General features: G+C 48.4%; 3 protein-coding genes across 7 annotated transcripts in view; 1 reads left to right on the top strand and 2 right to left on the bottom strand.

The window, feature by feature from the left end:
* FAM53B (family with sequence similarity 53 member B) overlaps positions 1–6478 on the bottom strand; it is a 50977-nt gene extending 44499 nt beyond the window's left edge. For all 5 annotated transcript variants that reach the window (XR_013953234.1, XR_013953235.1, XM_080598687.1 and 2 more), the window contains exon 1: positions 637–6478. The gene's annotated coding sequence lies outside the window, so the exon portion shown is untranslated. The remainder of the gene's footprint in view (positions 1–636) is intronic.
* A 1176-nt stretch (positions 6479–7654) lies between these two features.
* On the bottom strand, positions 7655–15423 carry EEF1AKMT2 (EEF1A lysine methyltransferase 2). The gene is made up of 6 exons (XM_080598694.1): positions 15326–15423; positions 15040–15105; positions 14419–14533; positions 10712–10819; positions 9592–9808; positions 7655–8773 (listed from the first exon to the last, which is right to left on the bottom strand). Exons 1-6 carry the CDS (start codon positions 15379–15381, stop codon positions 8676–8678), a joined length of 660 nt encoding a protein of 219 aa, XP_080454820.1. The 5' UTR covers positions 15382–15423; the 3' UTR covers positions 7655–8675.
* A 1813-nt stretch (positions 15424–17236) lies between these two features.
* ABRAXAS2 (abraxas 2, BRISC complex subunit) overlaps positions 17237–23102 on the top strand; it is a 17821-nt gene continuing 11955 nt past the window's right edge. Inside the window, exons 1-3 of the mRNA XM_080596720.1 lie at positions 17237–17395; positions 17986–18076; positions 21057–21093. Of these exons, the coding sequence (XP_080452846.1) occupies positions 17324–17395; positions 17986–18076; positions 21057–21093 (200 nt within the window). The 5' untranslated portion in view covers positions 17237–17323. The remainder of the gene's footprint in view (positions 17396–17985; positions 18077–21056; positions 21094–23102) is intronic.

Here is a 23102-nt window from a genome sequence, read left to right on the forward strand (position 1 = left end):
GCTTTACGCCGTGGCCGTCCACCCTGGCATCGCTCGGGGGACCCGAGGGGAAGGCAGCACGCACCGTTGCGGCCGGGGATCTCGTGGTGCCCGGCCACCTGCACGCCAGGCCCACCGTCGGGGCACAGCTCCCGGCTCAGGGCTGAGCGCCCCGGCTGCCCAGCGCCGGGGGACAGGGCTGTGCGGCTGCAGGATGGGTGCCCGCAGGCCTTACGGAGCGAGCCGAGTCCTGGGGGGGGGGATCCTGGGGGGCCCGGGGAGCCGGGGTGGGGGTCCCTGGGGTGCCGGAGCGGGGGTCTCGGAGCTTCGCCACCCACCGAGGGGGACACACACGTGGTGGGGCGGGCGGAGGGGGGGTTAATGAACAACCCTAATTAATTGAGGCGGGCGTGGGGAGCCGCAGAAGCCGGCCCTGCACACGCGGGGCTTACGAAGCCCCCCCCGGGCATCCCCAGCGCCGCGCCGCGGCCCCCGCCCGGCCGTGCCGCCGCCCTCCCCCGGGAGCCGAGGCCGCGGGCAGGGTCCCCCCGTGTCCCCCCCGGTCCCCTCGGTGTCCCCACGGTCCCCTCCAGGTGTCCCCCCCCCGCCGCCGCCGCCCTTTGTGCGCCCCCCGGCCCGGCCCGGCCCGGCTCTTACCGTGGCGGCGGCGCGGCCCGGCCGGGCCGGCTGTGGGCGCCGCTCCGAGCCGCGCTCCCTCCTGGCGGGGAGAGGAGGAGGAGGAGGAGGAGGAGGAGGAGGAGGAGGAGGAGGAGGAGGAGGAGGAGGAGGAGGGAGGAAATGCGCTTGTCACTTCCTGAGCGGGGCCCGGCGCCGGCCGCCCAGGCAGGGCCCTGCCCGCACCTTGCGGGGGGCTCCGCGCCCGCCGCCCCCCGCTGCGGAGCCCGGGCCCGGGGCCATCCCCCGGGGGGGGGGGGGGGGGGGAGCGGGCACAGCTCGGGCCCCGACCGCCCCGGGAGCCCCGCACCGGCCCCGGCTGCCCCGGAGGCGGCCGAGGCTGCCTCCTGCTGGCGCCGCTCCTCCGCGGGGGAGAGGCGCTGGACAGCGCAGGGCCGGCGGAAAGCCGGGCTCACGGGGCTGCGGCCATCGGCAGCCCGCTGGGACGGGTCTGCCCGGCCTGGCCCGGCTCGGTTCGGCTCGGTTTGGTTTGTTTTGGCTCGGCTCGGCTCAGCAGCCGGCCCTCGGGAGCAAGCCGCGCCGACATCTTCCCCCCATCCCCGGTGACACGCAGGCTTTGTGGAGAGGGAGCGAGGCCGCTGCCTGACAGCCCCAGGGAGGATGTGGGCCCCGTCGCGAAGCACAGCCTCAATATTCCTCTTGATTGCACGCCGGCAGCCAGCACAGATCTTGTCGGGAAGGGGGATCGGGGCCTCGCGCCTACCAGCAGGACGTGGTGAGTGGCGAGGGCGAGGGGACGGGTACGCCTCCGAGGGCACGGCCACGGGCACCCGATAAGCATCAAGGAGAACTGTCGGTATTTGAGGTAATGAAGAAGAAAGGAGACGAGCAGAAGAAGCAGAAGAGAAGGGAGAAGCTTCCCTCAAGGCAGGTGGCTTGCTGCTCGGCACACACATCAGGAGCAGGAGGAAGGGATGGCGACACGAAGAGGCTTTTGCATCAGGCTCCTCCATCCTCCTACGCCGCTCGCCTTCCTTATCGCCTGTTCAGACCGGTAACAAGGAAGATGAAGCTCCTTTGCCAGAACTTTGGGAATCGAGTTTGAAAATGGTTTTTATGTGATTCCCAGCTGAGCATTTCAGTACTTGCGCTCGCGGCATAATTGGATCCATCCCTGCGGCAGCCTTGTGCAGCGCGGGGTTGGTCTCCAGGAACCAAGCAGAAGGTTGCTTTCTGGCTGCTTCCGCAGCTCGGTCCAAAACCAGCATTTTTTGCCTCTCATCCGCTGTGCTGTCAGGCAGATGAGCTGGCCGTGGGCTGCCAGCAGCGTGCCTCCGAACATAAACCTGCTTTCTACAGAGGTATTCTCAGGGACATTGTTTAAATGTAAAGGCTGGCCACAGGTCCCTGCTCTGGTGACAGTCTAAGAGATCTTTGTCAAAAGGGGAAGAAATAGAAATCACTTTCAAGCTTTAAAGAACAGGGCCTGGGAGTTCAGGCACTGTGGATGGTAAATTCACACCATTTAACTCTGAGCTGATTTCATTTGGGGCTCTGGGTGTCAGTGCCTTTACTACCCACTGACTCGAAGCCTGATGTAGATGGAAGCTGGGGGTAGGAAAAAAGTGAACAACCCTTACGAGCCCCCTGAAGTTATATTGGGGCCCAAGGCACTGGAAGACGTAGGTACAGCAGCGCTACGTGTGGTGGACGAGCACCGCTCCCCTCTCTCCCGGGGCGGAGGATTTGGCTGCCTGGTGCCTGCGCACGGACGCCCACCCGCTGAAGGTCTGCAGCAGCAGCAAATGGAGACCACCTGCAGCAGCCACGCTCTGGGTTCAGGAGACGTCCTGAAAGTCAGAGAACTTCAATAGAGGCAAGCAGAAGGATTTTAACAAATATCCCGTACCCAAGGAGCAAGCACGGCTCCGTAAGACAATCGGGATGTTCTAGCTCAGCGTGCCTGAGTGAGGAGAGCCGGTACCCTAAATACATGTAGACAGCACTGTGATATGGAGGGGAGTTCTTACCACATGTGGCATACGGTGGGATTTGCACCAAACCTAAAAATCCCTCTTTTATTTCCCAGGTTACTTGTGCACACACGCAACAGCTTGCGTGTGCCTGCGTGTCCGTGCTGCTCATGGAAGGTTTCAGTTCACAACCCTATCAACACTTCAAATTAATAAATGCCGATTCTTCCCATAAATAAATCAATCCAGATTCTTCTGCCTGACATGCAACACTATCCATGAGCACTTGGCTGTTTGAGCGGCTGTGCCGAGGCTCGTTGCTGTTCTCTCACTGGTGTTTATTAGCTCCGGCTTTCCAGGCCAGGCTTAGGCACTTGCTGTTATCCAGAATTTATACGCTACCTTGCAGCTACGTTGTTTGCCTGACAGCACCTAGTTTAATTTCCAGTAACCCAGAAAATCCGCTCGTTTGAAGCTATACTGTTACCTAACTAATGGAAATTAAGCCAGGGGTTGGCTTTCCCCGTGTTTACGTCAAATAAAACACACCAGCGTTCCCTTCCCTCCGCTGTCTCGAGGCTGTAGCACCTCATCCCCTTTCACGGAAAGCCCCAGCTGTCCGCGAGCTGTTCTCCAACCCAGCTGCTACCACCAGGGTGAGGTCACGCTCGACACACTTCCAGCCAAGCGATGCAGCGGAGCCATCCCCTCCGGAGGTGTCCGTGCCACTGGGACAGACAGAGGGGCAGGAACACGCTCAGCCCCAGCTTCCCCTCCTCTCAGCCCAGCGCAGGCAGCAAGCAGTGGGAACACCAAGGAGGCAGGTCTTAAGGCACAGCAGAGCCCCAGCCCGTTAATTTTCTATGTGCTCTCCACATATTTCACACGAGACGATCCGCTGTGTTAAAACGCTTACTGGGTCCATACACTAAAGCAGTTATTGTTGTAGCGAGGCGTGTTCTCTACCTTTCGGTGTGCCAAGACTAGGAAAGCAATCCGAGCGCCAAAACACTGAAAATTTTGCTGTACGTTGCTGAATACCCTACTGGAAGTTTTTGTCTGGTATGAAATCACACAAGTTTTGGCAGTCTTTCACCAGGCACCCTGGAACCCAGCAGGACGGACACAGCAGAGGGGATGCACACGCGGATTTTCCTTACGACGGCTCCAGTGCTGCCAGTGCATTCCTGGAACACGGGAGCACACAGAAGCCAGTGTCAGCCATGAAGCAAGGCATGCTGTGCCTAATGCAGCAGAAAAGCTATTCAAGAACCCATCCTCATGTAAAAATAACTCCAGAGAAGCTGCCAGGCCCGGTGCCAGCCCCTTGCCTGGCCTCAGGGGCATCAGAGCCCCGTCGCTGCGGTGTCAGTTCGTCGCCTCATTTGCCCCTTCGGGCCTTTGACCCTTCGGCCCCACAGCTGCCACGGCCTGCAGCAGGCGTCTTCACAGAGCAGAGCCAGTTTGGATGCAAATTACAGGAGAGAGCGTCTCCATTTGTAGTCACGGACGTGCTTCCCCAGCAGAGAAACCTTTCCCTTGCTTAAACACAAGTGAAGTCTCCGAAGGCGCCAGCCCAGCTGGTTCTGTGCGGCAACACCTCCACAGCGCACGCTGTCCCAGCTTGCATGCAGGTACCCCACGGTCAATCCTCAGAGCGCATTACGATCCTTCAGGCACGGGGCAGCGTGCTCGCGGCACCGTCTGCACGCTCATACCTGAGACTCGTAGCTGGGACCCGTGCGGCGGGACGTGCTCTTCCCGGTGTTTGGAAATTGTGCTGCAACATCGAGTGTGGAATCGAGAGGGCGAGCCCGTATCTGTATGCAGATCCTAGCCCCGTACCACACAGTTGTTATTTCAACCTGATGCTCTTGACAATGACTCGGAGAAGTCGTCTCCTGGCAGGACGGACGGGCTGTGCTTCCATGCTGCATCCCTGCGGGCCCTCTCTGGAACAGCGGCTGCCCTAATTCTGTTGGTGTTCCTGACGTAACCCAGCGTCTCTTCAAAAAATTGTGGCTCGCAGAAATTCTTCCTTTTAGACCAGAGAATTATACCGAAGTTCAAGAAGAGAATATTAATTGTGTCTTCTTAGCTTCCAAAAATTAACTTTTAAAAACAACCTACAGGGCACTGCACCTGACCATCTCCGCCCCCTAGGGAGCAACGACCATTAAATGAGCATAATTCCATACAAATACCAACCTGGTCACCGAGAGGGAAGGCAAGGAGCAAGGAAACGTTATCCTTCCTTCTGAATCTTCTGTGTTCGTTCAGTTGTGTCGCAGTTTTCATGTCTGGTATTTCTCACTTTTAAATTTATATAAACACGATTATAGGAGAAGCATTTACTTCAAGAAAGTGCTGTGATGCTGGAAATGCAAAGGCTTTTTGTCTTGAGAACCTATTTACCCTACTCCTTAGCAGAATCCCATGTGTAAAAACTCCCCTAGATCTGGCTTCTTGAATCAATACTTATTTCATTAATTTCACTCGGTCTCCTCCGTCAGATATTTCATCCTGACAGTTCACTTCCCTGATAGAACCCGTAAGAATTCAAAGGTCTGCTCTTCTCCGGGTAAAATGCTCCCAGCCCGCTCCGCAGGACGAGCCCCACGAACACAAAGGACTCTCCCAGTAAATGCCTCACAAAATAACCTGCAGAAGCTTGGCAATAGCAGGCGGCAGGAGCCAGGTAGCGGGGGCAGAGCTGTACCAAATGCAGCTGGTGCTGCTCGCTGGGGCTTAGCTACTAAAATCCATCCTGACTTCGTTGCGTTCATGAAGACACCCACCTTACAAACCACCGTCAAACTCCCCAAATCACAGGCAAAGCCTCCCTGCTCCTAACTCGCTGCTTATTTCTCTGACTCTTTTGAAAGGTTTTTCACTGAAAACCATAAACGTGATCATACCTTCATGACAAATCGTCTAGACAGACCAACTGCCCCAAATCGAGGGCATTCTTTGACACGTCATTTCCAAATCCAAAGCCAGTCAGTAAAAAGCCATTGTTCAAGGCACTATCAGAGCTGCTGCCGAGGCTCCATTATTCCTAAAACATCAGGTTTCCAACAGAGCAGATGTCAAACAGCAGGCCCTTGGTTATTACTGCCTTAAAAAACCCTCCTAAACATGATTTACAAGCATTTTTCTACTCTCCAGTGATACTTCAAAGTGCACGGGCCCGTCTAAGAACACGCACTCCACAGGTCAGATGCAGAACTCGTTAGACCCAAGTCACAGCCCGTGTGCTCATTTCAGACTGAAGAGGGGCCGCTACACATTTCAGGATTAAAACCACTCCGCCTGTGGGTGCCACTCCATTTTTCTGCTCCCCGCTCTCCCTCCCCATAGAGGAACCCATCTGCGGGCTCTTTCTTTCAGCTCTCTTAAGCATTGTACTAGAAAACTTTAATGTAGACCTCAGAAGTAGATGAAGCACGTGTATTCTGCCTTAAAGCAATAGTTACGTGAGGACAGCAAGGCTCCTACAATAAGCCTGCAACGCCTTGGGGCAGCAGGATAATATTTTAGAGGTGGCATTAGCTGGTGTATCTCCTCCTTACGGCTGGATCCCGCAATCCCAAAGGGAAAGCAGAGGAACCACATGCCACCCCTGAAGGCTGGCTGCCTGCGGAGCTACACATAGCCTGGGAGCAGCAGGGAAATGCTTTGCAAAGTGGAAGCCCGTGACCTTCGCTAAATAATGAGGTAGGCAAATTGTGGGCTGGAAGAGGAGACTGGTTCCCAGCCTTTCCCCACCATTAAGAAGCTTCCCTGGTAGAAAATGTATTCCTTTAGGTGGAAATAATTATATAAAGAAATACAACAGTTGTCCAGAACACCTGAAAAACAGCGGTATAATAGCGAGAGAAAATACTGGATTACTATTTATTACTACCATTACTATGAGTTGCTTTCAAATGCCCAGGTAAAATTACTAATTGAAAGTGGTTGATACATTTACATGTATCTGATGCTAGAATTTCTGTTTAACTATTTTAGGAAGCTAATTTTTATCTTTAAAAGTGACATAAAAATATCACCTAGTGAACAAAATCTAATAATTATCTAACCTATGAAGAAAAGAAAGCAATACTTGCTCTGAACCCTACATAACTCATGGAGTATGGATCTACAGTTAATTCCTCTAAATTGATTAAAAGAAAATCCATGACAACCATCAATTTATTTTCACTCCATATCACGCCTTCATTACCAAAAATTACAGATGAGAATAAACCAGATGCCCCAAACACATCCTGCCAGAATACCTGCCGATTAATATTTGCTTGCATTAGCTATACCTGATGCCAAATTTGTTACAAAAATGTCATAGTCTTTTTTTCTTGAAGTTGGTTTCAGTAGTGCACTTTGAATCCTTCGTACTGCTTCATCAAAAATATTCTGTGTCTGAATTACCACTTACATTTCACAGCAGTGCTGTTGGGTAGATGCAGCGCATCCCACTACAATAGCTACCCAAATGGTAACTTGACAAGACACTGGTTTTGGCACTCAAGTTAGGAACGCCAGCCTGTCCAAACATGCAAAGAGCTATCCGCCTGGGACTAAACTTCCTTCCCAACGCTCTTTGACCATTCTTCTAATGCAATCGGTGTATTCCAGTTAGCAAAACAAGGTAGAATTTAGGATCCTTACCTTGAAGAGATTACCAGGTGGATCACAAAGAGAAGACCTACCCCTGTGCAAATTTTATTTCACCTTGTTTTCCATCCTGGGAAAGTACCAGAAGTGTATCTTGACCCTTAAAGATCTTCTGGACCTTGCTTGGGCTGGCAATGAGGAGAAGCATTCCTCTGACACACAAACATGACCTAGTCTGTGAAACACAACCAGCCTGCCTAATGGGACCTCCCTGATGCTTGAAAGAACAAGGTTATTGTCACCTGGCAAACGTGTGTGTCAAGGCACAAAGAATTTGTACTTCCCTTTCTTTTAGGCTATAGTAGTATTCTGAAAGTACAAAATAACAAGAAATAAAGGCAAATAAATTAAAAAAATGATCATAGCACAAGTCAAAAAAGAATGTATAGTTATGCTTTGAATTCTTTTGTATTTATACAACTAAAATTACAGAATCATATCATAGAAGCTTAGAATGGTCTGGGTTGGAAGGGACCTTTCAGACAATGCCATTCCAGCCCCCTGTCACGGACAGGGACACCTCCCACTAGATCAGTTCCACCTGTGCCGTGGCTTTCCTGATCCCACTCCTACACATCCCGGCGGCACCCCTATCCTCTTCCCAAGTCACGTGTCCTTGCTCCCACTGCTGCCATCGTTGGCTTTTAAGACATTTTTGTATGGCAAATTAATAATGAAAGAGACATATGTCACAGGCTAGTGAGATTATAACATCACGTCTTTATATATTTATGGGATCAGTGGAAATAACTGACAAAGCATGCAGACATTCCTGCAAGAGAGATTTTTAAAAATATTCAGTAGTCTGCCTCTACTGGAAAGGAGTCGGTGGAGACAGAACTATGCTGAGCCTGAGAACTTCCAAAATTCTGAATTTAAAGCACTGACCGGTCCTTCTTTTTGCACCAGCTACAGCTTCTACATTCATTTCCCTCTTTAACAGTTATATCCATGTTTACCTTAGAAAAAAAGACACAGCACCTACACCTGAAAAGTTTGTTCCCAATTACACCACAACAGAGGAACGAGATTTTTACCTTGCAGAATACCTTTGCTATTGGTTACTGCTAACCAATACTGAAATGAAATACTAGCTGATCTTTATGTTGTTCCAAATGCAAACATCGTGTGGCTATATTGGTCTTCAGATTCGGCATGCCTTACTTGTCTCACACAAACTCACAGCTTCCCTAAAACAAGTGAGGTTGTAGCAAGGACAAAATTTACAGGCAAGTTATGCAAAGCTGAAATGTTTCTAGGGCAATGTTTTATAGCCCCTTGGAGTTCCATACATAGTATTTTACTGTGTACTCAAATAACATTTATTTACACACGTGTCTGAGGGTTTTTGTCAGGTTTACTTTAAAGTTCAGACTTTTCTCAGCTAATCTAATTTGCCCAAGATGGATGGCCTCACTTTTTTCTTCGGAAAACCAATGCTGTTACGCTGTTTCCAATTCTTCCTCCAAAGCAAAACTTGGGTGTTGGCAGCTCCTCCAGAATTTCAAATCCTGCCAGACAGAAATTAAAATGCTTTTGTAAGAAGGAAGTCATTTCATTCTCCTCTTGGATAACCCTTTGCGAACCATTCTTTATTTGTCTGGAAAACTTGCAGGGCAGTTACTTTGCAAGTTTATAGGACTGTATTGTTACGCTGCACTGCTGCTTTACACAGCTGAAAACCTTCCATGGATAATAAAAACCTTAGATGGCTGAATCACACAAATTAATGGCAGAAAAGATGGTTACTTGCCAGTAATTTTATTTCCCCAGGAGGGATGGTTGTTTTAGATCCACAGTCCTGGAGTTTCAAGCCTCAGGCATGAGATTCAGGAGCTAACCAGCATATAAAAAAAAATAAAAATAAAAATAAAAAAACCAACCCCCTTCAGAGAGGATCAGAAAGGTGACTGAAGGGGTGACATAAAAGGTCACAGTCACAGACTTGCCGGTTCCCCTAAATATGGGTAATTTCAGAATCAGTTGGATGGGTGAACTGGATCTGTCAATAAAGAGCCAAAAGATAAATAAAAAAAACCATTCCCATGGGTACAGAATTCTCTCCTTTCCCATGTAACTAGACTGAAATCCTTGTTCTCCAGGGTATAACAAAACCTGTGCTCCCTTCACAGATTGGCATTGGCAAATGTAGAAGCTGTACTTGTTGAAGAAAACATAGTGAGGATAGGCTAAGGCATTTACTAGTCTTTTTACTGCCACCTTGTCTTATCCTCATCTAACGAAGTAAATAGGCAGACATTAAAATTTACCTACTGCACCCCCGAACAACCATAAATACGTTGGCAGACAGTTCTGTTCAACTGCTTACCTTCTCTGAACTCATCCAACAGCTCCTCCTTGGTCCAGTTGCAAGACGTTATGAGGAAGAAGCCCTCTGGTTTCAACATGCTGCGGAGAGATCTCACGTACTGCTTCCTCTTCCCAGCCGCGTTATCAGGATTAAGGCTTATGGCATCAAAAGTCCCCTTGTCAATACAGATCTGAAATCCTGACAGCTCAGCTGACGGAGCCAGGAAGTCTTCCACCTAAACCAGAAGTCTGCAACTGTGAGACGATCTTTACTGAAGAGCTCCTGAATTTTTAATGCAAACCAATGCTTTAAAGTAAAAAGCCTCAAACCTGACGATAGGGGTGCTTAGGAAAGGGTAACTCAAAGGCTTTTCAGTTACACATCAGCTTCTTTTTTCTCTACATCAGGCATTATATACGTTACAGACGTAGTAATCTCTTTGCTACAAAGCCCACATATATACCTATTCATCTACAACTCAAGCTAACACATTTGGAAGTTCATTCTTTAAATCCTCATTTGTACTTTGATCCCTGGTTTCCTAGGCACTGCGTGCTGAGCACAAACACAAAGGACAAGACAGTGCCTGCCGCAAAGAGATCGCAACGGAGGTACAAGAACAGAGACACCCTGCAGGTACAGAGCTGGAGGGGAAAAGAGCACAGCAGACAGCGCTCGGTGCGAAGGGCAGCCACGGGATCACGGAATGGCAGAGGCTGGAAGGGACCTCTGGGGGTCATCTGCTCCCAGCCCTGCTCAGGCAGGGCCTCGCAAACTTCCTGCTGCATAGCTACTGGTAGGCATTCCTTCACATAAGGATTTAATTTTCCATCTCTAATCTGAAATTCGGAATGTATCAGCTAAAAGACAGGACTTCTCAAACGGCCATCCGCCCCGCTAGAGGCAGGGAAATCTTTTTAGTCCTGATGACTGTTACAAACACGACAAACAGACCACAAATCTTCTCGCAAGTACAGATTTATTTGGTTAGAGTTCTCTCATGAGGTATAAAACACAAATGAATTTCAAAACACATCATTATTATATTACACTGAGTGCAGTTGAATATCAAGTAGGCCTTTTAACCTCGGGGTCAATTGCTTTCTCTTTCCTTAATAAAGTTTCTCTGGACACTTACCTGTAATTTAATGTTAGACATCCCTTCCTTCTCCCTTACTTTTTCTGAAAGTTTTATTGCAGAAGGTGAGTAATCAATCCCGGTGAGGTTAGTGTAGCCAGTTTTTGCCTAGGCAGAAGCAGAGAATCTTAATCAGCGTGCTAGCAAATTTTGTGTTCAGCAGGTATATTGCCCATCTATAACCCAACCTCTCCTCATCTTAATGACAGGGAAAAAAAATGTACTCATTTTTATTCCTGTTATCACCACCAGAGCTAAACAGCCAAGGGAATGAACTGCAGTAACTCCATTCTGCCTGATACCTCATCAAAAGCATTGTTGACTGAAAGCTGGTTTATGTCAACAAGTGGAAAACGGAGCAGAACTGTGAAAAGAAACACCCTGGTGGGGAACAGGCTCTTATCTGCACCAGAAGTAACCTAGAAACGAGGAATTTTCAGTGATGAGAACATGTGCCAACGCCAGATGCTTCACAATAAGAAAACCTCTTTAACACTTGCACAACATGTGAGGTTGAGCAATTATTTGGTTTATAACCTAAACGGTAAGAGCCAAAATATGCAGCGCATTTTATTAGTACAGAAAACCGCTGTAAAAAACTTACTTTTTCTAATTTCTCATGCTAACGTCTATCTGAATGCAATTATTTGCACCGCACTGAGGTCTTTGTATCAGCCACTTTCAGGCAGGTCACGAAGCACGTAAAAGAGCACAGAGGCTTTCTGCTAGTCTGACTCTGAACTAGATAACGACAACCCAGCTCGCCCAAGTCAGGCGACGAGATCCTAGCAACCCTTTTGCCACGCAGACGGGCTCGCGCACCGGGCATCAGCTGGAGCTGGGCACGCGGGAGGGCGGTGGCGACACGTTTCCACACCTCGGTCGGAGCAGCCGAAGCGAGCAGATCTGGCCTCACGTGCGCCGGTCGGTCCGGCTGGATCCAAAGCTAACAGGAAGAGCTATGATCTTATGGCCAGCTGCAGGCAGGAACAGCAGAGGGAGGAGGGGGATGGCTTGGGTTTGGTTTTTTGAACAATACATGGAATTTAACCAGTGTTGAGCAAAAGGCTGCCTATCTACTTATTCCAAAGGCTGATACCTCAACAGCAGAGAAAGCTACATTTTTTTTGAAGTCCTTCCTCCCTCAGTCCGTGTGAGCGTAGTGCTAGCCAGCTGTTCTTAATTGAGGGCTAATTTCAGCTAGACACAAAGACCGTGTTGTTTGCATTTGATGAAGAACAGCATATTGCTCGGGCTTCTGCCCACGTTCCTCCCCAGAGCTCCAAGAGCGAACCAAGCTTCCCGAGATGCCTGCGCTGAAGGCTTGGGGGTGGAAGAGTAGTTTCCACAACAGCTCCTCTGTTTGGGAGCGAAGAGCTTGAGTCACTGCAGCGAGTTTCCATTCGCTCCTGTAGTCTCTGGGGCAGAGAAGGAAAGCTGAAGGATAAACAGCCTTAAATGCTGCGAAACCTGTACGGCCTGACTCCATACGGACAGGAAGGGATCATTCAGTCAAGCGCCAAACATGACCGCACCGCGCTCTGGAATTGCACTCCCCGTGTCCTGAAGGTGGTTATTTACAAGCACGCTTCTGCCACTTCCTGGAAAAGCCGCTTAAATAGCAGAAGGCAGCGTGCAATGTGAGCAGCGCTGCACCGTGCTTGGGCTTCTGGTGTTGCACGGCAGACACCCGCACTCGGGCGGCGAAAACCCTTCACTCACAGAAGTTTGTCAGTATTTTGGCCTCCCCAGTCCTCAGAAAACTTAGGAGGTCTGAGCTCCATGTGGCAGCAACATTTCACAGCCAGCTGGCTCTTTCGCCTCCTTTTTGTGCAGCATTCCCTGTTGGAGCTGACAAAGCCTCATCTAGACCTCGCTGCATTTGAGGGCAATTCTCTTGGTATACTCCCATGTACTATTATTTACTGTTAATGGTATGCTGGGGTCCAGTATTCCCAACGAGCTGTGTTTTAAGTTCCTTCCTGTTCCTTAGAATAACACATGCCCCCAGCAGCTACCTTTCAGTGAGCTGCTACAAAGAGTTCACGACTGAAGTCTGACTGCCTTCTGCAGTATTGCCATTTCTACGACATTATCAAGTCCAGCTCCAATGGCAGACGCGTTCTACTTGCCTGCCAAGAGGCCTGATTTGATGTTCAAAGCCTAGCAGCTAACAACAAAAAAATATTTTACATCAACTCAGCAACTGAGATCCTGAATTATTTAGAAACAATAAACAAGGTAATTTTTGAAGATTCTTTTCAAATGGAAACTGGACCGAAAAAGCTTCTGTTAAAGCACTCAGAGTATTTTGAGGTGCTTTACGTATGGGAGGTGCTCTTGGGACAGTTTAATAGTTTTTAAAAGCTAACAGGCCGTTGTTTTCCTACTACAGAATGAAAATCAATTTCAGATTTATAAGTGATGCCAATATAAAAGCCTTATAAATATGAAGATTTTTCTGTTGGGTGATTCAACGGTGAAAGAACTATCATTGCATTTAAAACTTATTAGGCTTCAAAAATTATTTCTCTTAATGAGATGTGCAATTTCTACTTTTGACAATAAGACTTATCCCATGCTTCAGTGTGGCAGTCAGTCCCCATGAAGGCTTTAAATTCTTCTAAAATCAAAGTTCACGTTAAGAAAAAAAAAAAAAAAGCATTATAAACCTGACTTTGACTTCCAACCACTGCAATTTCTGCAGTAACTAACGGAGCAAATGGAGAATGTAGAACAATATAAACTACTGCAGCAGGAAAGCTCCCTTCTTCACCAGCCTCCTTTAATATTATAGCAAAGGACTCAATCAAAACCTGGAAAGAATACTGCAGCTCCAAAACATCTTGTATCACTCTATAACAATGTTGTAATACTGCAGAACACATCTGGTAAGGGGTTTTCATCCTGACAGAAATGAAGCTTCTTGAAAAGAACTGTTACCAACCTTCTAAAGTATTTAGACACCTTGATTTTGACCATTTTTTACATCAATAATGAGTACTATTATCAGAATTGGGTGTGGACAAAAGGTGTTAATCAACTTTCTTTATCTGTGGGTGTTTTACACAACGATGGGAAGAAAAGCATTTTTAGATGTACGAAGTCAGAAAGGTAAAGTTAAAATCAGGAATATTCAGGCTGATTGATTTAAAGAAATGTTGTAAACTTTGAAAACTGACGTACTGACAATCCAGGTAGTATCAAGAAACTAGAAGTTTAAGCAAATCTAGTGAAAAAATATGTATTTCCATTAAGAAGAAGAACTTATATGTTCTAGGTGTGCACTAGAACAACATACATGTTGTTCTTTATTGTCCATGCTATATGTTCATACTTAAAAAAACCCCAATGGCACTGCTGGTTCAATGAGTTACATATCTAAGTTCGACAGGCTGTCTGGCAGCCACTTGCAATTCTGACTTGTTTTTGTCACAGAATGTTCTTTAAGGCCTATCAACAACTCTGAAGTATTTTCACTTGTCCTCTTAAACCAAATGACAATGTAAGACCTCGTGCACAGTAACCAGTGTTCTGCTGATGGCAAACACAGAACACCGGACTTAGTTTATGCTGCCTGCTTCTTGTCTTTCATGTAAGTTACAGCTGGCCATGATTTCTAATGTCACGTGTGTGAACTGTACTTAAACTACAGTGTCCTGAGCATTGATTTTGTGTCAAGCGCACAAAATTTGCAATATACCAACCAACTCGATCAGTAAAACACCATTCCCAGTTCCAATGTCAAGCACAGAGCTGTCATGGGGGACCTTCTGTTTTTCCAACCATCTGATTATGCGAACCATGCTTTCTTCTCCAAACCTATTAGGAACAAAGGCTCAGGTAATCACGACAGCAAAGACATACAGAAGGCTTCTTCAAAGCACCTCTCACTGAAGCACTCAGGCAGCAACCGACAGAACTCATTCTGTATTTGCTTTAAGTGTAAGTGAATCAAATGGCCTTACAACTCACAGAAACCCCAACTCTGGAAGGTGAAGCCCTCCAAATATAAAAAAATGAAGACAGCACTGCCAATTTGCCGACTTAAATCTGAGCTCAGTGACAAAATGAACGTTTATGAGTAAAACACACGGCGAGTCCCAGCTCACTTTCCGTGCAATGACAGTTATCTAAGTGCATCTTATAAATTTACATTGCAAAACCGGGCAGGAGAGGAACGGGTGGCTTCAGGATTAAAATTTGCTACCATTTTGCCAACCCCCAGAACTATTCACTAACCCTGTAACCAAACTGCGGGGTGCCCTTTTGCAACCCCCGTTACCAACAGGGATACGGGGCGCGCTCCGGTGCGGTTAGCTATTTACCAAATTTCCCCGGCGTCTCCAGTGTCCTGAAAAACCCGCAGCTCTCTGTCGTACGCAGCATCCCAGCTAGATGGGGAAGGAGAAGAAATTGCGATTAACGCCGGGAAACCGGGGAAAAGGAGGAGAGGAAGGCGGCATCACGAGGCCGCTTCGTCCCCGCTCCACAACCGACACGAAGGCTTTGCGAGCGGGGAGGGCACCCCCGCGGGCTGCCCCGGCTGCTCCCCGGTCCCGACCCTTTCCCCATCCCGATCCCTGCCCGTATCGCGGCCCTGCCCGCACTCACTGCGGCCTGGTGCCCAGGGCCGAGGGCCCGAAGGCCGGCCCCCCGCCGCCCGCCATGCCGCCGCCACCCAGCCGGGCCGCCGCGGCCGCCGCCCTGGCGGAGCGGAGGACCGGGAGCCGGGCCCGAACCGCGGCCGCCGGTGAAAAGTCGCCAGCCCGGGGCTCTTCCTTGCCTCTTCTGCCGCTTTTCAAGGCAGCCTTTCGTCCCCTTGCTGGCTCCTCATTGCCATGCTTTACCATCCTATCAAAGTGTGTGACTTAATCCCATCAGTGGGTTTGTCCTCGGGAGCAGCACAGCTCCAAATGGCCCGATTGTCATCATCTTAACCCGTACCGACCGCCTCAAATCAGGGCAATGCGCAAAAGGAAGACTTGTTCTATTTCTTTTGGTCCGCCGGTGGAGAGGATCTGAGGTTATGAACAGCTACGGCTGTTAATATAAACGCTAGGTGTCCTAGGTGGGGAAAGGGAATCTGCTTCACCCGCGTGTTTCCAGCGTGACCACACCACGGTACTTACAGATCCATAGTAATTGCATTATTCTTATCCCGCAGCCATTACATACACTTGGTAAGAATTTTATTGAGGTAACACTGATTCATGTTGCGTTGACTTTCCATGACAGCGTAACATGTAAAATATACCCGTCAAGTTCTTAATGCTGTTTTCTCCAGTGCTGATTTTTTCTGGTTTTGTTATTTATTCACAAATTTGTTTCCTTTCATCAGACTTTTTCCAAGATATCTTAATTCTGCAATCTGTTTGCAACCAATACTAATCCTGGCACGAGAGGCAGCCAACGGGAGTGTACACGGGCCGCCCCACTGCCAGATGATCTGTGCTGGGAAATATCTGGGCTGGGGTGAAATCAGCAGATATTTGTGAAGCTCTGAACATCACAGGATGCTGCCAACAGGAAGCTGCTTGCAAATCAGAGGCAAAACATTTTTCCTTTGCAAAGCACAAAGAGCGTAGCGTTTTCCAGAAGAATCCCGCAGGCTGAGTGAGTGAAAAACGTTAGAGAGTAGAGAGTTGAATGCTGAAACTGAAAAATCAAACTGATATGAGTGAAAAAACACAGCTCGTCTCGTTCAGTTCCTGGGCTGCTTCTTGTGTTCATGTTTTCTACCACCACACAGTCAACAGCTGCCAGGGGCACATAACTACTGTGCAAAACGGCATCCTGGCTTGTGTCAGGGATGGTGCAGCCAGCAGGAGCAGGGAGGTGATCGTCCCCTGTGCTCTGCTCTGGTGAGGCCGCGCCTCGAGCGCTGTGTTCAGCTTTGGGCCCCTCACCGCAAGAAGGACATCGAGGCCCTGGAGCGTGTCCAGAGCAGGGCTACGAAGCTGGTGACGGACCTGGAGCACAAGTCTTGTGAGGAGTGGCTGAGGGCACTGGGATTGTTCAGTCTGGAGAAGAGGAGGCTCAGGGGTGACTTTTTTGCTCTCTGGAACAACCAGAAAGGAAGGTGTGGGGAGCTGGGCTCGGCCTCTTCTCACAGGTAACTAGGGATAGGACTAAGAGGGCATGGCCTCAAGTTGCGCCAGGGGAGGTTCAGGTTGGAAACGAGGAGACATTTCTCCTCAGAAAGAGCAGTCAGGCGTTGGGACGGGGTGCCCAGGGAGGTGGTGGCGTCACCGTCCCTGGGGGTGTTCAAGGAGAGGTTGGACGTGGTGCCTGGGGACATGGCTCAGTGGTGACATTGGTGGTAGGGGGTGGTTGGACCAGAGGATCTTGGAGGGCTTTTACAACCTTCATAGCCCTTCTCTGGAGATGGTTTAGGCCCATGGCTTAGCGGAGGCCTTGTAGCGTTAGGAGACGGACCTGGTGACCTTAGGGACCTTTTTCCCCGCGGTTACCCCTGCGGGGGCGGTGTGTGCGCACAGAGGACTACAGCTCCCAGCAGCCCCGCGCGCAGCCGCCGCCGGAACCGGGGCGGGCGGGGAGCGCTCGCGGCGCCTTGTGGGAGCGGCGGCGGCGGCGGCGGGGGTCTCCAAGATGGCGGCTTCCATCTCGGGCTACACGTTCAGCTCCGTCTGCTACTGCAGCGCCAACAGCAGCGCCGACCACGTACGTGCCCGGCACCGCCGCCCTCGCCCCGCTGGCCGCGGCCGTGGCCCCGCGTCCCCGCTCGTTGCGGCCCGGTTGGGTGGGGAGGGGCCGGGCTTTGGGTCGCCGGGGGTGGCGGCGCTCGGGGCCTGGCCCCGTCTCCTCAGGGAGGCTCCGGGAGCCCCGCGGGGGGGGGACCCTGCCTGCTCCTGGCCCCCCGGGGCGGTGCTGGGGGTGCTCTGCCTCGCATCGGGCCTCGCCGTTCCCCCCCCCGGTGCTGTAGGGCTGGGGCTGCAGGCAGGGCGCTCGCCTCCTTAGTTCCCGTTTCCCTCCGTAAGTCGTGTTTCTGAGGGAAGCTTTCAGCATAATCAGCATTTTTGGACATGAAAACATCTTATTATTCTACAGCTTATTGCTGCGGTGCTGTGAATCAGAAAGTCAGCCCTGGTAAATCTCATCACTGGTTATACCTGCAGCTCAGCCATATGTTTCAAACTATAACTTCGCTTTTAAGCTTCCATTTAATGATTACAAATTTGCAATAGATTAGTGTATATAGTGTTTTTTCTATTTTTAGTGTTTTTTTATTTTTTTCCCCCTTGAAATTGCAGGAAGGATTTCTGCTAGGAGAGGTAAGACAAGAAGAGACCTTTAGCATTAGTGACTCGCAGATCAGCAACACTGAATTCCTACAAGTCATTGGTAAGTAACAGAACTTTCAGACATTCTGTGAGAGGCACTATTTAGCTTTTCATTTTTCAGTGCAACAATTCAGTAAGGATTACTATTTCACCTGTGAGACCACCATAAGATTTTTCCAGTCTTTCAAAATCAGCACTAAGCCATTTGCCGCACTATTTGTTCATGGCCAAGGTGTGAGGAAAGGTAACAGTCACTCGCTACATAGAGGGGCTTTTTACACATCTCTTGCTGTGAAGAAGAGATTGTTCATTCTGAGTTACGTGAGTTTTGTAATGGAGAAACGATTTATTGGCCCTGCAGAGAGTTTCCTGTTTGTATGGCTGCCTGCATACAGGGATGCACTTAAGGTAAATGCATTGCTTGATTTACTGATGCTGAAGAGGGGCAAACTGCTAGTGGGGAGTTTGGCTGGCTGGCTGGTAGGCGGTAGCACTGTAAGCTGTCGAGACATTATTTGCCAAGGAATGTTTGGCAAACCATGCATTGATAAGAAGCACGAGTGCTGTAAAGCTCATTTGTTGTGCAGAGCGAAGTGATGGTAACAGAAGACGCAAGCCCTTGACGTTAAGTGTTGTTGGTTGATGCAGATGTTTTGATACACAAGAGAGTTAAAAGCCTGTGACAGCTTCTCTGTGACATAGAGAGATTAGGAAGCTCCTGGAAGAAAATGCCTTTTTTATTCATGCATATAACTCGGTGCTGAAATACATCTAAATCTTTAAAAACCCAAAGGCGTACGTACTTGGCTGTGTGGGATAGATTGTAGATAACTTACCAGGATCTTTATAAAGCTTAGCTAACGCAAACATCTTGCAGTTGACTCTCAAAATGTGGTTTGTAATGAACTGATGGTCTATGAAGCTAAGTCCTATAGCACCGTACGTCTGAAGGCACTCACCACTTTTAAATAGCGGTGGTTGTGTATGCAAGAATCTTGAAGGTTACGTAGGTTCCTGTTCTGGTTATTCCTGAAGAAAAATAGGTGGTAAATTGATTGTGTGACCTGCACTGATCTTTGAGATAAACTACAGAAAATACGGGGATAGAATCTTTCTGCGTGTATATAATGGTTGTCAAAGTATCGGATGAAGGAAAGCAACTGAAATCTCTGTGTGTTCAGGCAAAGCTGGATGTGACTGTTCAGTGGGATCCGACCTAGTTACTGATGACAATACAATACCTTAATGCCACTTCCAGCTGCACCCTAGTCTGGTTTCAGAAATCAGGAGTTAGTAATGTTAAGAAATCACTCTCTTTTCAGATATTGTTCCTTTTTTTTTTGTTACTTTTTCCTTTTGTTTTGTGAAAAAGGAAATTATCCTTTCCCCAGAGATCTTCTGGATATTTTTACTGTTTTCTTACTGCAGTATTTTTCGGTCAGCCTTACAAGTAGAACCAAGAGCTCAGAAGTTGAAATGAAACTGACAGGTTTGTGGCACAGTTGTCACAGATGGGTTTTAACATTTTTATGTTTCTGTAGTCTCAAAGCTCAGTGGCCTTGTGTATGTGGGTGTATAGTAAGTACCCTATAGGTATTTATGTAAAATAAGTCAATGTGTAAAGCTCAAATTTGGATTGCTGGTTCCTCATGCATTCTGGGCAGTGGGCTTGTTGCTTCCTGTTTTTTAAAAGTCGAAGTAATAAGCCAAGGATCAAGCGTATGTTCTCAGTAGTTGTGGTCAGTGTATTTGCTGGAAGGAATTGGTCTAGGCTGGAATAATTAAATAATTTACTGGCCTTGTTTAGCAAATCACCTCCACAGATTCCTGTGGGCAAGAATGGAAACGTGGGGCTGACACTGACTCCCTGTAGTTTGGATTGTTTAAAAGTCTGAGAGCAGCACCACAAACTTCTTGCCGGTGGGAACGTGGCTTCTCAGGCAGCGCGCGTGCCGCTGGTGCTCAGGGCCCTGCTGCGCTGGTGGCTCGATCTGCCGCAGGGCGGCCGTGCCGGGTCTGCTGCTCCTGGGAGCGGTGAGTCCTGGCCGCTGAGGCTGCAGCCGGAGCAGGCGGCGGCTGTCAGAAGGGCAGGTGGCGGGTCGCTCGCCAGGAAGGAAGGGTCTGAACAGAGCTGTTGCCGAACGCTCTGCGGCATTCAAATAGAGGAGCTGAAAGAGTGTTGCCACATAAGGGCTGTTCAGCCCCGCAAATGCGGTTTCAGACAGGTTGGGTGATCAAAGTACAGCAATGTCAATGACAAACTGTGTTTGGTAAGAGGTCTGAGTGGAGGAGAACTTTAAAGAAGTACGGAAAGCCACAAAAAGGAAGCCATGCTTGGCGGTAGGGGAACGGTATGGATTGGAGTTTTGCTCTTTTCCCTCTTCTCTGTGACTACTGACATGTTGCAACCACTGATGCTTAAATAAGCATGTTAGCGTTTATCAGTACCTCACTAATGAAAAAATTGCAGTGACTTAAATACAAAAGTTACAATTCTGTTATATAAAGCAAAAATGCAGCTAATCGTTTTGGAGTGGTGTTTCACCCCTTTTCTCGTAACAAATTCTACTTGTCTTACCAGGTTAAATACTCCAGTATAGAAAATTTCAGTGATTCCTTCCCCCGGCCTTTTTTTTTTTATACACTCTTTATCACAGCAGCAATGAATATGAATGCAAGTAAAATGCGGAAAGGTGTTTCAAAACGGAAAACAAACATGCCTTTGCGAAGAGGTTATTATTGAAAAATAATTTAAAATGTATGTGTCTGAGGCTATATCTGTGTATATCAGAGCAAGTGTGAGTCTTCCTTCCCGTGGAAGTATTTCCCTCAGTGAAATGGAGGATCAGAAGGAGAAGCTGGTTTCCCGGGCGTGGTGCTGTGTCATCAAGCGTCGCTGAGACACGAAGGGCAGCCCGGGGTCTGACACAAACGCTTGTTTGCTCAATAGCCGTGATGTGGAAAAGTTATGCAAGATATGCCTAATGTCTCTCTATCTCGAGCGGTTGGACATACGTCTCTCTCTTTTTTTGTTGTTGCAGAAATCCATAACCATGAGCCGTGTTCAAAACTCTTTAGGTAAGCCTTTTCTGTTGTCTTCCTGTGTTGGCTGTGGAATATGTGAATGTTGCTGTGAATATGTTGAGCAGGTGACAGGTGGTAGCGCCTCACATGCACCTAGCACAGTTTGCATTGTTTACGCATCTGGTGACATTACAGAACCGTGTAACTTGCAGCAGCTACGGTGATGAGAGTATGAGTTTACCGTTCTAGTACCTCTTGCCTTGCTACAAAATCTTTGTTTAGAAGGGCTGCTGAGGTGGCTGGTACGGCTGCTTTTGTTACCTCTCCTAATTTCCCCCCCGCCAAGTGGAGGCGGATATTAGATCAAATCATATCACCGATAATTAAGATGAATGTCAAAACCAATCCAAATTACTGGAGTCTTAGGCTGGCTCTGCTGAAGCCTGGTGGGTCGCAGTACACCTTGTGTGCCCTTACCCTATTAACTTGCCGGGTTAACGAGTTGTTTTGTCATTAGTTGTGCTGATTTGCACCAAGTAATTCTAAAGGTTTTGGCTTACCAGTTCTTTTTGCCCTCTGATCTTCTGTAGTCCAGAATTAAAATTAAATACAGGCCTAATACGTTCCATTTAGCAGCTTCAGTCTATTACACGTAACTTTTCTCTATAGTCGTCATTTGTTACACAGTGATAGCTTCTAAATTGCTCTCTAGAAATCCTTTTTAGAAGGAATTCCCAATTAATCTCTTCTTGTCTTTATTTAGAGCTTTCCAGCCAATTAAGAAGACGCAGTACCTTAGATACTGTGATTGACATAGCTGCATTAGAGAGAAAAGCTGCAGTCTGTCATTTGCTATCTGATAATTACAGAGGGTACTCTTATCCCGGTGATTTATATGCTGGAGACTCTACCCATCAAGATAATATCCCAGTGTCTGGGAGACTCTTTGCGGTTCCCGGTGATGTTCGTGCAGCACATAGCAAAACCGCTCACGTTCACTGTCTCGCCCCAGTCCAGAAATTGGTTTTTAGCAACTGAGCCGATGGAGGAAGGGGAAGAAGTTTATTTCTTGACGTGCTTTCTGCACAAGAGCACAGCTGAATTTAGTTACTGCAGAGCACTGGGGAACCTTGCAGAGTTTCTATGACCTTTATCAGTACCAGAGCATGATGCCAGTTTCTCTGTTCCTGCAGCTGTAGCAGGTGTGGTTTGGGGGCACTCTGCCTTATCCTTTGACTCAGATGTAGCCAGCCTAGGGGGGCCTGTGGCTCCTCCACACTGTGTTCTTGTAAGTGGGGATTGCTGCTGCTGAATGTAACAGGCTTGGCTCCAGTGCTTTTTACCAAAGAGCAGAACTGAATGAGAAGTGAGGGTTTTCAAAGGACTGATTTCTGGCTGTGCAGTTTTCAAATGAAGGCGTTCTGTGAACTGCTAGTTGCTCGTCCCATGAGAAAATTACTTACAAGTCGTGAAGAAAGAATTGGATGTCCGCTACTTAAACGAATATGCAAATGCTGTGAGCATGAATTGAAAAGATCATGCAAATACTACGTGTATCTCAGACATCTAGAGTTGTTGTCTTAATATTCAAAGTAACTGGCACCTTAAAACCAAATTTTATTTCCACCCTCATTTACCAGCCAAGTACTGAGCTCAGGATGTTTTTTTCCCCCTCACACAAGAGCTGAGATCACAGACCTCTAAAACAGAGTGTTTTCCTGCACTGCTTTAGGTGTTAGTGATATCAGCTCTTGACAGAGACTAAGGGCTTGGCAGGTAAGTCAAGGAGGAATCTATTTTCAAATGCTTTCCCTTCTGTTATGAAGTGTGATCCGTTTGAATTTATAAACCTGTCTGTGTAGATAGCTTTATGAATTCTTAAAATTATTGTCCTCTAAATAACAAGTTATTAGGGCCTGGGCCTCTGTCCTGTAAGCAGAGCCTCATGGAAAGACCACGATGCTTCTTCGTGTTCGTGCTGACCCTGGTATAATTGTTTTGGCTTCAAGGGTCTCCTCTTGAGTCTAGTTGCAGGACTGGAGCTCAAGGAATTAATCTGTAGC

This window comes from Anser brachyrhynchus (assembly GCF_964034855.1).
Source record: "Anser brachyrhynchus genome assembly, chromosome: 6".
Taxonomy (NCBI): Eukaryota; Metazoa; Chordata; class Aves; order Anseriformes; family Anatidae; genus Anser; species Anser brachyrhynchus.

Coding starts and splice junctions, on each gene's coding strand:
- EEF1AKMT2 (XM_080598694.1), bottom strand. CDS start 15,381: ATGGCGGGCGGCGGGGGGCCGGCCTTCGGGCCCTCGGCCCTGGGCACC. Junction 15,106..15,325: donor GCCCTGGGCACCAGGCCGCA/GTGAGTGCGGGC, acceptor TTCCCCATCTAG/CTGGGATGCTGCGTACGACA. Junction 10,820..14,418: donor GTGTTTTACTGATCGAGTTG/GTTGGTATATTG, acceptor GCTTCTGCCTAG/GCAAAAACTGGCTACACTAA.